Source organism: Diabrotica undecimpunctata, chromosome 2 (assembly GCF_040954645.1).
Source record: "Diabrotica undecimpunctata isolate CICGRU chromosome 2, icDiaUnde3, whole genome shotgun sequence".
Lineage (NCBI taxonomy): Eukaryota > Metazoa > Arthropoda > Insecta > Coleoptera > Chrysomelidae > Diabrotica > Diabrotica undecimpunctata.
Genome location: NC_092804.1, coordinates 45,392,512 through 45,407,537, shown reverse-complemented (window position 1 = coordinate 45,407,537; position 15,026 = coordinate 45,392,512). Strand labels below are relative to the sequence as shown.

At 33.3% G+C, this 15,026-nt stretch overlaps 1 protein-coding gene across 1 annotated transcript in view; it reads left to right on the top strand.

Moving 5' to 3' along the window:
• Window positions 1-15,026, top strand: part of LOC140433665 (uncharacterized) — a 41,428-nt gene that overhangs the window by 4,667 nt on the left and 21,735 nt on the right. The window contains exons 2-4 of the mRNA XM_072521644.1: window positions 8,278-8,596; window positions 9,438-9,599; window positions 14,603-14,853. Coding sequence (XP_072377745.1) covers window positions 8,278-8,596; window positions 9,438-9,599; window positions 14,603-14,853 — 732 coding nt within the window. The remainder of the gene's footprint in view (window positions 1-8,277; window positions 8,597-9,437; window positions 9,600-14,602; window positions 14,854-15,026) is intronic.

Here is a 15,026-nt window from a genome sequence, read left to right as displayed (position 1 = left end):
TTTGAGATGTTGAAGAAGGGAGGTGAAAGGAGAGGTGAAAGGAGAGGTGTTGAAGGAGACATACAATTTATAAAAATTTCTAGATAGACATGTTATACCAACAGTTTCCGAACCTACTATACAGAACAAGTTATTAATTTTTCTGAAAATATTTAAGAATAACTTAAATCCATTCAATTCTACTTTAGAGCACTATAATCTTTATAAAATTTTTATTGAATATTGAAGAAAGTGGTGATATTTTAAGAAAACAATTCATATATGAATGTTGTAATAATAAAGATAGGTTTGACAATACTATAAGAAAATAAAGTGCTGAACTTTACTGCTGTTCCAACAAAAAAACAAAACAATTGGTAATAAAATTGTTTAATTACAGGATGTAAACAGATTTATTTAATCTCTTGTTGGGTATAGAGAGTCATAAATATTTATGAGTCATAAAATTGATATTGAACAAGTTTTTATGAATCATGTTTTCCATTTACACCCATACCAACATGGATGTAATATATTGATTGAACTGTATATAAAACTATTTTGATAAAAATTTGCATCTACTCCTAGTAATACGTTTTGCATCCGTTTGTAATAGATTACTTCCTGATGATACATACTAAGCAATAACGAAATTTTTTATCAACCACTGCTCTTTGGATGATATGGCACTGTTGAAAGTTTAAATGAAAGGTTATTGCCACATAATTGAAACTAATAAGGTTATAACCTTTGAATAATAATTATTATGTGAAGAACATGAAGAAGCAGTATGATTGTGTTTCATATTTACCAAATTGATTTGGACGTGGAAATTCGAATTAGACGCTTGAACTCTGATCATAATAATACTCCTCTCAAATATATACTATCAGAATACTTAACCTTTTTTTTTCTAATAATATGTTGTAGTCCAATCTACATAAGTGTTATCAATTCGTTTGAATACTTTTCTCTATGGTTTTGACGTTTTCTGGAATTTTTGTGCGAAAGATAATATTACATATTACATTCTTTGTGTTAAATTTTTAGGGTCAGGATCATGAAATAATACAAATCTAATGAATAATGACTTACTTTTGGAAAAATATGATTTAATGCGACTGGTTATACAAGGGAAGGTGGGAGAAAAAGACGATGCACGTCTGGTTGAAAAATTGAAAGCGTTGGAGTGGAAAAACAACAAAAGAAAGAACTCTTCAGAAATGTTGCAGACAAAGTAAAATGGGTTGTGATACAATGTCCTTAAAGAATGGAACACACTAAGAAAAAGATTGATTAATTGTCGATAAATTGTATACATCCGGAGTCACATTCAGTTAAGATCCGTTATCTTTAAGTATGTCTAAAGAACTAAACTTAATATTACTTGTATCTCAATATATCTTAAAATGCCCAGCAAATTAGAATGCTTTTTAACTATTGAAATCCTTAGAAGTGAATTGGTTCGAAAAGACTTTCCTTCTTGTTCAGTAACGACACTTCGATTACTTCTCAAAGCTTATAATTTTATCTATAAAAGAATAGCGAGACTATAGAAAAATGCAACGAAACATTGTATATTTAAATAATACCTGGTTTAATTCATATGATGCCGTGAAAAAGGGTGGGACAAATAATAATACAGAATGTTCAAATGCAGATGATTATTATTTTACATTACGATGGAGAAAATGGATGGATCATCGATGCATTATTTATATCAGCCAAAACAGTTAAAGATGCGTCTTTAGAGTACTATGAGCATATGGACAGTACAAGCTTTTGGAGTAAGAGTTCGAAAAAATAATTTTGCAAGACGCACTTTTGCGACTTCCGTATATTTTCAGAAATTTCCATTAGTATGCGAAGAACATACAACAATAGAAGGTGTTGTCCCAATTTCAGAAAGAGCGATGCTACTACAAATAAGGACATCACACACAAAACTAAATTTGATCCAAGTATATGCGCCAACGACGGATATAACAGAAGATGAAGTAGAAACATTCTACCAACAAATTGAAGATGCACTGAAAATTACAAAGAACAGGGAAATCACGCTTAAGCTGAAACGTATTAAAAAATCCAAAAGTCATTAGATGTTAGAAAACTGAAAGAAGCTGATATAAAATTAACTCCGACAGAAAATTTTTGAAAACTTTGATAAATTAGATACTAACACCTACGAGATAAACCAACAGTGGGCAACATTAAAAAACTTCCTCCTCGTTCCATGCAAAGAGATATTAAAAGAACCGATAAGCAAAAGAGACAACTGGATGACCGACGAAATACTCAGCAGTATGGACCAAAGAAGACAAGCCAAGAACAAAGACAGTTACAATTACAAAATAATTAACAATGAAATCAGAAAAATGATAAGAGAGGCACTTACTATGAGGAAAAATAAAGAGAGATAAAAGATCTTCAGAACAAATACGACCTATTCAACCTACATAAAAAGGTTAAAGAAATGGCAGGGCTGCAAAAAAGAAACCACAACACAACTCTTTTAGACAAAAATGGAAATACTACGATAACGACTGACGAAAAGCTAAAACAATGGAAAGACTATATGGAAGAGCTCTTCGACGACGAAAGAGGAAATCTATAAGACATATCTTTCGAGGACAGAGAAACAAGTATAGAAATTACAAAGGAAGAAATATTGTATGCACCAAAGAACACCAGAAACGGAAAAAGTCCGGGGCCAGATCAACTTCCTATTGATATCCTTAAAATAATAGACAATGAGTACATGGATGTCCTCTTAAAGCTATTTAATGAAATTTATCAGTCGGGTGACATACCCAATGAATGGTTGACCTCAAAATTTATTTGTCTCCCAAAAAGGAAAAATGCTAGAGAATGCACCGACCACCGCACCATAAGCCTGCTGTCTTACACACTTAAAATGTTTTTAAAGATCATCCATAAACGCATTTACCAAATACTTGATATGGATATTGAAGAAACCCAATATGGATTCCGTAGAGGTGCTTGGGTGTGAACCATGATATGTACGTCTGTTTCATAGATTACAACAAGGCTTTTGATAAAGTCCGCCACAAAGAGCTAATGAACGTCCTCAAAGCAAAACAATTACAATACAATGACCTTCGAATTATAACAAATCTATATTATAAACAGCAGGCACATATACGCATTAATGAACACACATCAGAAGAGTTCGAAATTAAAAGAGGAGTGCGACAGGAGTGTGTATTGTTACCACTACTATTCAATGCATACCCTGAAGAAATTATGAAAAGAGCTCTTGAGGGAGAAACAGCAGGAATAAAGGTTAATGGAACACCAATTAACAACGTTAGATATGCGGACAATACTATCATAATAGCAGACAACCTCCAAGACCTCCAAAAGCTAATGAACCAGATAGTTGAGTGTGGAAAAGAATATGGATTATCAATAAACATCAAGAAAACTAAATTTATGAGGATATCAATAACCCAAAATAATGATGAAAGCCTGACAATTAACGGTATAACTTTAGAACAAGTTGAAAACAACAATTATCTTGGCACAATAATTAATCACACAACCGATTACTCCAAAGAAATCAAAGTTCGAATAGAGAAAGCACGAACAAACTTCAATAAAATGAGAAAGGTACTTTTTGCAAAAGAATTATTGTATTGACTACTAAAAAGTTGGAAGCATTTGAACTGTGGGTGTACAGAAGAATCCTGAAGATATCATGGACCGAGCATGTAACAAACAAGTCATGGGGGAGTCAACAAAATAATGGGAATATTAGAAACCATCAATACACGACAGCTGTAATATCTGGGGCTGTTATGCGTAATGAAAGATACAACATACTTCAACTAATTATACAAGGGAAAATCCAGGACAAGAGAAGTGTAGGAAGGAAAGAATCTCATGGTTGCGTGACTTGAGGGAATAGTACGGATGCACTTCAATCGAACTATTCAGAGCGGCAGCATCTAAGATCAGAATAGCCATGATGATTGCCAACCTCCGTCGCGGAAATGGAATGTAAAGAAGAAGAAGATACATATGCGTCTTAACTAATACAGTAAAGAAAACATATTTTCATATATTTTTTTATTTGCTTATAATCAAAGTAAAAGTATTACAAAAATAAATTAACATAAATTGCTAGGTGAAAAATACATGTAAACTATTTTATTTTTTTGGTACTCACGAAAGAAAATTCCTAAGCAGATACCTGGATTTTTTGGACAAGCTAGGTACTGGTATTCGGTATCTTTTCTCATTTTATTTTTAGTGCATATGCGACATCATTATCTCGCAGAGACCGACAACACAGTCTTTGAATATGATCCCGACATACTTTTTTCCGAGGTCGAGTTTGCTCTGAAAAGACTTAAAAAGCAAAGCAGCAGACTATGATCGCGTTACCTCTGATGTCTTAAAGCATGTGGACTGAGAATATTACATCGATTATGCAATTATATTTGCACTCAGGCCAATGATGTTTCAACATAATTCTGTTCTTCACGTAGCTTCACTAAAAATGAGTCGCTTTAATCGCAAGTATCAATATCTGGAGACTTGAAGGAGTAATTGAACTCCATCTTAAAAATGTGACTACACAACCATTTCTTGGCAATAAGATTTTCATCTGTATTGTTTTCTTCGCACTGTGCTTTATAAAATCTATATTTTTTGTAATAGTAAGGTGACTTCCTAAGTATTTTCTGCACGATCTATCTCTCGCGAATAACGTGATTCTTCAACAGGAAATTTCATAATGTGATCACGAAGTTTTTGTTTCACAAATGCAGGTACCTTAACACGGTTTCCATGCTTTCCTTTTTTATCCACAGCAATTATACCACCTGCTTGTTTTTTCTCCAAAGAAGTGGTCACAAAAGTTTGAGAAATGTGCAGAGTGGTAAGAAAAAATATTTTACACACACATACTATGGAATGATTGTTTTCAAAATAATACTGGCGTGTGTGAGCTCTAGAATCATTTTTTGTACCAGTTCTACATCTTTTTCTAAACGCTTGTACCACTTGGATAGGCGGTTATATAAACTGACGTTTGGATGCATTCCAAAAAGCAACATTTATGTTTTTTTTGTAGCCCAGAAATTTTCCCATTATATTTTAATCGGCACATCAAACTACACGGTGGTTTTACTAATTTTTCAGATATAATTTTCGCCTTGGATGTGTGTTCTAGCCCAGCAATAACTTTTTTATTGTTGTTTATTTATTTTCCAATTCTCTATTTGTCTTACCTATTTGTTTTGCATTTATCTTCTCATCTACTGTTGACTGTATCAACAGAGCTGGTGCTAGGAGGAAATAGTACTGGTTTATAAATTTTTTGATGGAATGATAAGTCCAAATTTCTTTTAGGAAAATACTGTATTAAGTCCAAAGTGCTTAATGTTATGGACATAATACCCTTGTTAAAAAATATTACTATAGAGTTTTGGTCAACTAAGTAATTTAAATCTAACATGTGAGACAACAATATTATTAACTAAGTACCGCTTACATACGTCAATTTCTGTTTCAAATCTAATATAAGCGCATCATAGTATATGTTTAAAGTATAAATATGTTATTTTCTCCTGCACGTTTTTATATTCGTTTGTTCATTAATGAAATTATTCTCTGTGATGTGCTATTCATTTTATAAATGAAAATATACTTGAAATCACGTTAAAAACTACTAAGAACTTCCAATTTTTTTGACAACTATTTGAATTGTGTTATATGGACTTAACACAGTGTTGCGCATTAATCCGAGGCGCACATATGGACTTAATTTTAATTTACAAGAAAACTTCGCGTCATTACTAAAAATACCAAACTAAAGACTGTACTACTAAATTTGATATTCTTTTCTCCCATAAGACACAAGGACTTGGTATAGTTTAAAAATAGCTATCTCTGTTATTATTACCGAGTAGACCTAGCTCTTAGTATCATACGAGGTCTGACTATTAAATAACGAGACTGCGCGCGCAGAAGGCGTCCTACAGGGGAAGAGTGGAAAACGAATGCAGCATTGAATAGCGGGAAGCGGGAAGTGTCTACTCTTTCAGTACGAAAACACGTTTTTGTCGATGCAGTTGTATTTTTTCTGTAGAGATTAGAAAAGAACGTGTTTTTTTTTCATACCGATAACAATGTGTGACGAAAAACATGAGCAACGGATTAATGTGAAATTTTTCGTTAAATTAAAAAAAAATCTGACTGAGTGCTATAATTTGTTGAAAGAGGCCTATGGTGAGAATTCTCTATCTCGTGCGCGTGTTTTCGAATGGTATAAACGGTTTTCTGAAGGCCGAGAGAGCGCCGAAGATGACCAACGTCCAGGTCGACCTGTCTCTGTTTCTACTCCGCAAACAGTGACCAAAATAAATGAAATTGTGCGCGGAGATCGTCGTATGAGCATTCGGATGATTGCTAAGACTGTAAACGCCGATAAAGAAACTGTCAGAAAAATTAAATATGACGAATTGAACATGAAGAAAGTCTGTGCGAAGTTGGTTCCAAAAAATTTGACCCCTGACCAAAAGCTCGTCAACAGATCTGCTTAGATTTTCTTGAGAGGTTACATGAAGAGCCTGAATGAATGGAAAACATCATCACTTGCGGTGAAACCTGGATATTCAAATACGATGTTGAAACTAAGCGACAATCCATGCACTGGAAAACTCCTGCATCGCCAAGAATGAAAAAAGCGAGGATGTCGAAATTAAAATTTAAAGCCATGCTAATCGTTTTTTTTACATTAACGGCATCATGATGACTGAATGGGTTCCAGAGGGTTAAACTGTAAACCAAACTTACTATTTGAAAGTTTTGGCAACGCTGCGAGGACGAGTTCGTAAAAAACGGCCGGAGTTGTGGAAAAACAAGCCGTGGATCTTGCACCAGGACAACGCACCTACCCATAACCCGCTGTTTGTGAAGCGTTATTTAGCCGCTAGAGACATTCCAGTGCTCGAACACCCGCCGTACTCGCCTAATTTAGCACCCTGTGACTTTTTCCTGTTTCCGAAGATCAGGTCTGCCTTAAAAGGAATCCGGTTCGAGTCGATGGAAGAGGTGAAGCAAAAAACGGCGGAGCTCCTAAAAGCTCTAACATAAGAAGACTTCCAGCATTGCTTTGACCAATGGAAAAAACGAATGGAACGGTGTGTGGCGAAGGGAGGGGGATATATTGAAGGAGAGCATTCGATTGTAGAATAATTTATAAAATAAAACTCTTTTTCATCGTTATTTAATAGCCAGACCTCGTATGAAACGGGACTTGATTCTCAATCATTTTCATTGATAACCCCGTTTTGATTAAAATTGTTAATACACTTTTATTCTGAGGTACAGAAATTGAAAACAATCCTTATAAAAATGAATCATCCACTCGAAACCAGTCACAAGGTTATATTTGCCAGGAGAATCTATCAATAATCCATTTAATCTAATAAAAAGAAAGTTTTTCATACCTTCAATAGTTTCTATTAGTGTATTTTCGATATCATTATTAGGTAACTCAATATTATTATCCTCGGCGTATTATTCGATAAATTAATCAGTTTGAAAATCATGTCGTTTGTATAATGACATTAGATTCACTTTCTAATGTGTCAATTTCAGAATCATTTAAAATATTAACTAAAAAGAGAATACTGATAAAAATAATTATTTTTTTTACTTGTATATTAGTACATATAATATAATACATACTTATAGTTATCGTAGTTTGATTCGAAATAACTTTCTGTATCTGAATTGTACAAAGTTGCATCATTTCTTCAACTGAGATTTTTTTTAATTCTTCAATAATATAATTTACACTTGTTTTCTACATATGATGTAAATTTAGAGACTAACTAAACACAATCTAAACGTTAGACTAAATAATGTTATCAAACCATTTATTTTATACCCTGTATACTGCATATCTTCTCTGGGAATCCCGAGAAACGGCTGCCATCTATTAACAGTATGTATAGTTAAGTACGTGCGGATCATGTTTCCTTATCTGAAAACTGATTCACGAATATGTATAAATGACAGTGCATTGTACAGATAGTATAGAAGTTGCATCAGAGCGTTGTCTGCATATTCGATAAAACTGACAAGTTAAACGTTGCATTGAAAGTGTTAAATACAAAAATACTACGATGTTTTAAACACAAAAATGTAATATGTTTTTACCTTTCTAGACAGGTTTCTAGTTTTTTTTAATGGCAATTCAATTTTTTAAATGCTATTAGATAGAGCAGAGGGATAGGGAGATTAACTGTTTTCTTTATTTTTCAGATACCTATGAGGTAATCTTTGACGATGGTTTTCCAAAAGTTTTAAAAGCTCATCGTATGGCCAAGGCTCTCGGCAGACATCTTCAATCTAGTCCCCTTTTTGAACCTATAACAACTACCAAACAGGATAGAAGGACAAAGAAACGGAAGTTAAATGTGGCAGCTCTATTCAAGAAAAGACGAAGGATTGTTAATTCAGAGGATAAACAGAAGAGGAGTTCAGCTGCTAGTTTACCTCTCTCAGAAGAAGCTCAGGAAGGTCTAATGAATTTACCAGCGAGAGAGCTGACTGCTGAGGAAATTGAAAACTGGAAACCAAGGTTATTTTTTAAATGTTTTTCTATATTCATGCTTATTTATTTTCATATTTCATATTCATATTTTCATATTCATAAAAAATACCCTGTGCGTAGAGGATGTTTCTACACTATTTAGTAATTTTAATACATCAGCACACAAGCCTAAATCTGATTTTGTTGTGCTAGTACCACCGTAGGGATAAACTGGAATAGGTATCTATCAGATGAACAGAGGCACCATAACTTATACCCAAAACGCACAGGTTTTCCCTTTATAAACATTTTTGCAGAGTGCCTTCCAAAATAGAGTACCTACCATTTCCTTGTCTATAGATAAATTATATGAGAAAATACCAAATTTCAGAAATTTTCGATTCATTATGTCGAAAAAGGAAAAAATTTTGCAAATTTATCATTTTTGTGTAAAACCGTGTTATCACTTACGTGAATATACTTTTTGATGCGTCGAAATTTATTTCTACTCATCCAGTTCTTAATAAATGTCACGTTCTAATCCTGGTTCTGCCCTGGCTCCAGTACATATCTATTTGTGGCAAGGTGTGATTATTGTCAATAAAAAATTCTACAAAAACTGGTGCATTTTCGCACCATTAGTGTTAAATCGGTTAAGCACTCAAAATATGTGCCATAAAAAATTTAAATTTCATCTGTAATTCAGCTCTGATCTAGAAGAAATAGGTGTATTTTATTTCTACACATTAACAGTAAATTGTGTCTTAGTGTGAATTCATACATTTAAGCTTTCAAATATTTATTCATGGATAGTATTTTGTATTTATACATATAAGTAATAAATCTATTTTTGATGATACCTGTTCGTTTTCATTGAATTTTGTTTTAGTTGGTACAAGGGAAAGCCAGTCGGTATAGAATCCACCCTTAAAACGCAAGACGGCTTAAAAACATCCTACATTGTACCAGATCCTCGTCTTCCAGAAGGATGGAACAAGCATATTTTGAAAAAGAAAGGTTTTCCTGGAAAATGGGATACTGTCATTGTCAGGTATGTTTTACTTTATTTAGAGTTAATGACCTAAATTAACACAATCATATTAAACTACCAGAGTTCTGGAATCTAGGTATAATTGTAGCTATTCACAGAAAAGGAGAACAAACATTAGCGACAAATACAGGAGAATTAGTCTTCTAAACTGGGCTTACAAAATAATGACATACAATCTTTATGATCTTACTGATTACTGTAATGGACGGAAAGAAGAAAAGGAAGTATGCCCAGAGCAATATATAAAAACCAAGTGGAGTGAAACCTAAGTACATTAAGAATGCAAAACTGGTAAACAAAGGTAAATATTAGGATGGAATTGAAACTCATTCTGGAACATTTTAGGACTCACTATACCATATTACCAATAATGGTAATTTCAAATTTCGCAGTCTTAATGATTTTAGGTTTTTCTCCACTTGGTCTTTAAATCTTGCCCTTGACGTATCTACACCTCTCCTTCCAACCGCTTCTTGGTTATATAGTGTTTTGTAGATCTAATTCATTTTCTCTACATAGTATAGCCATCGCAGCCTTTGTATTTTGATAGATCGTGGCATTGTAGCGACTGGGCAATACTTCGTTCTCCTACACACCTTTGTAAATATACCTAAATATTTTACGTTTAAAGCGAGCGTTGGGCCTGTCAGGCCTCACCCGTCTGCGGGAGGGTTAAAAAAATATCCAAGCGGGGTCCAAACGGATCTCAATTTTTTAAGCAGTCTATATTTTATTTTTTTTCCAATTGTTGTTTTAAAACCTCTTTCGTTTTTTATACCAAGACTGCTAAGCAAATTTGGTTTTGATTCAGAAGCATGTACGTTTATAAGGTCATATCTTTCTGGTAGGTTAAATCAAGTTAAAGTGGGGAACAGTTTATCTAAGCCATTTATGTCGACATCAGGTGTACCACAAGGTAGCAACTTGGGTCCTCTTCTGTTCGCTATATTTATTAACGATTTACCTCACTGTGTGAAGTTATCGACAAGTCTGCTATTTGCAGATGATTTTAAGATTTTTCGAGAAATTTCAACTCTGCAGGGCTCTGAGATGCTGCAATGTGATCTGAACTCAGTAAGTCAATGGTTCGATGGTAACAAAAGGTTTCTAAACACTTCTAAATGTCATGTTTTTACTATCACTCGAAAAACACGATTCATGGAGAACCAATACAAAATTTCTAGCAGTGTACTTGGAAGAAAGAACACTTGCAAAGATCTTGGAGTAATGTTCCAGCAAAATTTGAGATTTAATGAACATTATCGGATCATCATTGGAAAGGCATACAGAACTCTTGGCTTCATAATTCGTAATTCAAAATTTTTTAAAAGATTTGAAACTCTGATATTATACAATGCACTGGTAAGACCTCACTTGGAGTATGCCTCTATTATATGGGCACCACAAACCGACTTCAATTTTGATCTGATTGAAAAGGTTCAAAAACGATTCTTGAGGTTTCTTTATGTCAGAAAGTTAGATATCTTTCCTATAATGCTATGTTAACTTGTTTTAAAGTTCAGCGACTGGATAAGAGAAGAAATTTTCATTCAGCCCTTTTTATTTACTATGTTGTAAATCACATTAAATATAAAGATTGCTTTTTTATAAATAATATTAAATTTAATGTTCCAAAAATACATCTAAGAATTAATAACAAACGACTGTTCTCAACTAATAAGACTGATTGTTCTCCCATAAATAAGATGTTAGAAGAATGTAACCAAGTGATAATTATTAACTGTGATATAGACTTTTTAAATTCTTCTGTGAAACAAATAAAAGTTGCTTTTGAAACAAATTTCTAGTCTGCAAAAGTTGTTGTCTTAAAATTTAATTTAGATGTTTAGTGTTTTTTTACTTGTTTTACTTAATAACAATCATTTTGTGTATTAAAGGAGGTTAAATAAATAAATAAATTAACCAGCCGCATCTTATAGAAAATTTAGATGCCGCCATTTTATTTCATTACGACTTCGAAAAACAAAACAGATCCGCCCTGGTCTACTTGTGAATCTACAGAACCATTAATAAAGTTTGCATCAAAACGATTCGCTCTGTTTTTATTCTTTTTTTTATAGAAACGCTTCACCTTCGTCAATTTGATAATTGTGACGTCATTACCTTTTACTCTAAATGACGTTTATCAACAAATTATCTGACATATTTTTTGACAACTCTTTGACGTTTTATAATTAATATGTTAATGTCTATCAGTAACCATTTATGAAATATTATGAACATAGTTTGAATTTGTTTTGATATTAACGTCATAAGGTACCGTTTACGTGATTTTTACTCTCAATATTAACATGGAACGAGATTTAAAAAATTAGATTTGTTTGAACTGCCATATTTTTACCTTACTTTAACTAAATTTTATATTTTTAATAACATTTTTTCCCTGTATCATTTCAGGTAATTGTTATGTAGTATTTATAATAGTCTTCATGATATACCATTTTTTGGAAGTCGTTTTACGGTATAAATAATGTAAAGCGTTTAATTATCCGATCAGTTAAGTTGTGTAAGAAATATCTCGGTGTTTAGGATTTAAAACAAATGAAGATAAAATAAAATAATGAAAAGCATGTCTGAATTCAGCTATTATTACTTTTTTGTGGATGCATTTAAAACACTTCATGTTTCAGCACCGTAGAGAACTACCGAAACAACATAGCTTTTAAAAAACTGAACTTAAATTTCTCTTTTAAGGTAGTGAACTTACGATCTTGCTTAGTGAACTTACGATCTTGCTCCCCCTATTCTACATCTGATCTTCAAAGAATTTGCTTGCTCATGGACATACATTTTATCTTTTTTGTATTGAGTCAGAGTCCATACCTATACCTTTATCTATATCAACTAGAGCTTCAATAAGTATGTTTTCGGAATATAGATTAGACAACAGTGGGGACAATGTGCATCTGGTCTAACCCCTTTACTTATTTTGAGCTCATCTTCCTCTCCTTCTATTTTTATACTTGTTTTCTGACCCCATTATAGTTGTTATATAGGTGTTTTTCATTTAGGCCAATTTTTTTAACAATTTCTGCCAACTTGTGATATACACTTTCGCAGACTTTATAATAATTTATGAAACAAGCATGGATGCCAACATTTATATATGTATTTGAAAAATTACCTGTACACAAATAATGGCTTCTCTCGTGCCCAATGCATCTTTAAATGCAAATTATGTTCTTTCCACCGAATTTTCAAATTTATTGTATATTCTATATCCTTACCTTTAGGTTAGGTCAAGCAAGTTCAAGCAATTGGCTTATCAGACTAATAGTACGATAATATGTGCACTGTTTTGTACTAGTCTTTTTTGGGAAAGTCTGTAGCCTCCATGCCATGTCTCTTTACAGGCATCCTGGTGAAAGTTTAAAGAATGTGTTCAATACATGCAGTGGTTTTCTTCAATAAAATTACTCATAAGTTCATCTCATTCGTTTCTTATGTCTTACCGATTAATTCTCCTCATGCAGAACATTAACGTTGAGAGTGCCGATTAAAGCAAGTGTATTCAGTCGATGTCGTCACTAGAATAATCTCTTAAATGAATTATAAGTTATAGCCCATAAGTGGATTAATTTCTGCGAAAGGTATAATAATTCAAGTGATTTTTATTTCCAATTCACATTGAACGAGACCTTCAAAAACGAGAATTTGCCAAGACGTGATTTGCTTTTATAACATGGTCACACATTTTTCTTCTATCATCTGCTGCAGTCTTAGTAAACTTTTACCTTTCAATTCTACCAATTTAATTCTAGTATTTAGTTCTACCAATTTAACATTTTGCAATCTAATAATGCGATTATTTCCAATCTTCGTGAGATATTGTATCGAGCTAAGGCTAAGCATAAAATAGTGTCATCATCATCATCATCATCATCAACCTGTATGCGTTCACTGCTGGACATAGGTCTCCCTCAGCTCCTTCCATCTGTCTCTGTCTTGTGCGGCTTGCATCCAGTTATTGCTAACACGCTTCAGGTCGTCAGTCGATCTAGTTGGTGGGTGTCCTCTGCTCCGTATTGCTTCTTGCCTTGGTCTCCACTCTAAAATACGTTTTGTCCATCGGTTGTCTGATAATCTGGCGACGTGTCCTGCCCAATTCTCTTTTAGCGACGCGATTTTTTCAATAGCGTCTGTTGTTTTTGTTCTACGACGTATTTCTTCTTTTGGGATTCGGTCTCTCAGAGAGACACCCAACATCTGGCGCTCCATAGCCATCGGAGTCACGCGAATCTTATTAACTACCTTTTTTGTGAGTGTTAATGTTTCAGCTCCATAAGTGAGTACAGGTAACACACATTGGTCAAAGATTTTCCTTTTGAGGCATCCGATTTAAATACATAGTTTAATTTACTAAACGCTGCCCAGGCTTATCCTATGCGACGTGGAAGCTCAAATCTCTGGTTATCTCTGCCCAACCGAATTTCATGTCCTAGGTACTTCTACGATGTAGTCTGCACAATAACCCTTCCATCAACAGCAATATTTCGATTTAGCAGCAGATTAGTCATTTTTTGTGTCCTGTTCATATTAATCTTTAGTCTGACTTCCAAGCAAGCGTGATATAATTTTTCAAACATTATTATTGTATCATCCATACGATCGGCTATAAGGACGATGTCATTTGCAAATCTAAAATGACAGCTTCTTTCTGTAGTAACTGTTCGTATACTAGCTTATTAGCTTAAGCAATTCTTGCTTCTCTTAGACTTAAAGGGTACTCTTCTGTACCAATTATTCAGTCATATTGGGTATGATACTAATTGGTTAATTGGTTGAATTCATTACTGAATGGTAGTCGCCAGATTTAGTAAAAAAATTTAAAATGAAGTAACAATTTATTTTAACAATTTTGAATTACCTTTTTGTGCAAATAAATATTTTTTTCATTTATGTAAAGTGTTAAAACCTTAGATTAACGAAACCGTTAAAACGTTAAAACTTACTAGTATTTTAAATTTAATTGATCTTTCTAGTCCCGAGAATAAGAAATTTAGATCAAAAACAGAAATAGTGAAATATTTGGAAGAACATCCTACTGAAGGTGTCAATCAACAGTTGTTTGACTTTTCCTTGGTGTTAAGAAGAAAACGGAAAATTCCTCTTTTATCGTCCCCAGTCAAACCTGTACCAAAATCTCCAGAGAAAGAACCCAAAGAACCAACACCCGTTCCAATACCAAAAGAACCCGAACCAGAACCACCAGAAGAACCTGTTAAAGAAGAAAGTAAGACTTTTTTATTTTTACGTTATTTTTGGGTTGATATAAATTCCATACGCACACTTTCCTCCAATTAGTTAACACACCAACATCGTAAGATTGTTATTTTTTAAGTATATGTAAATAATGTTAGTTTAACACCAATCGTTGTTACTGGGATCAGAGACACTCAATAATGA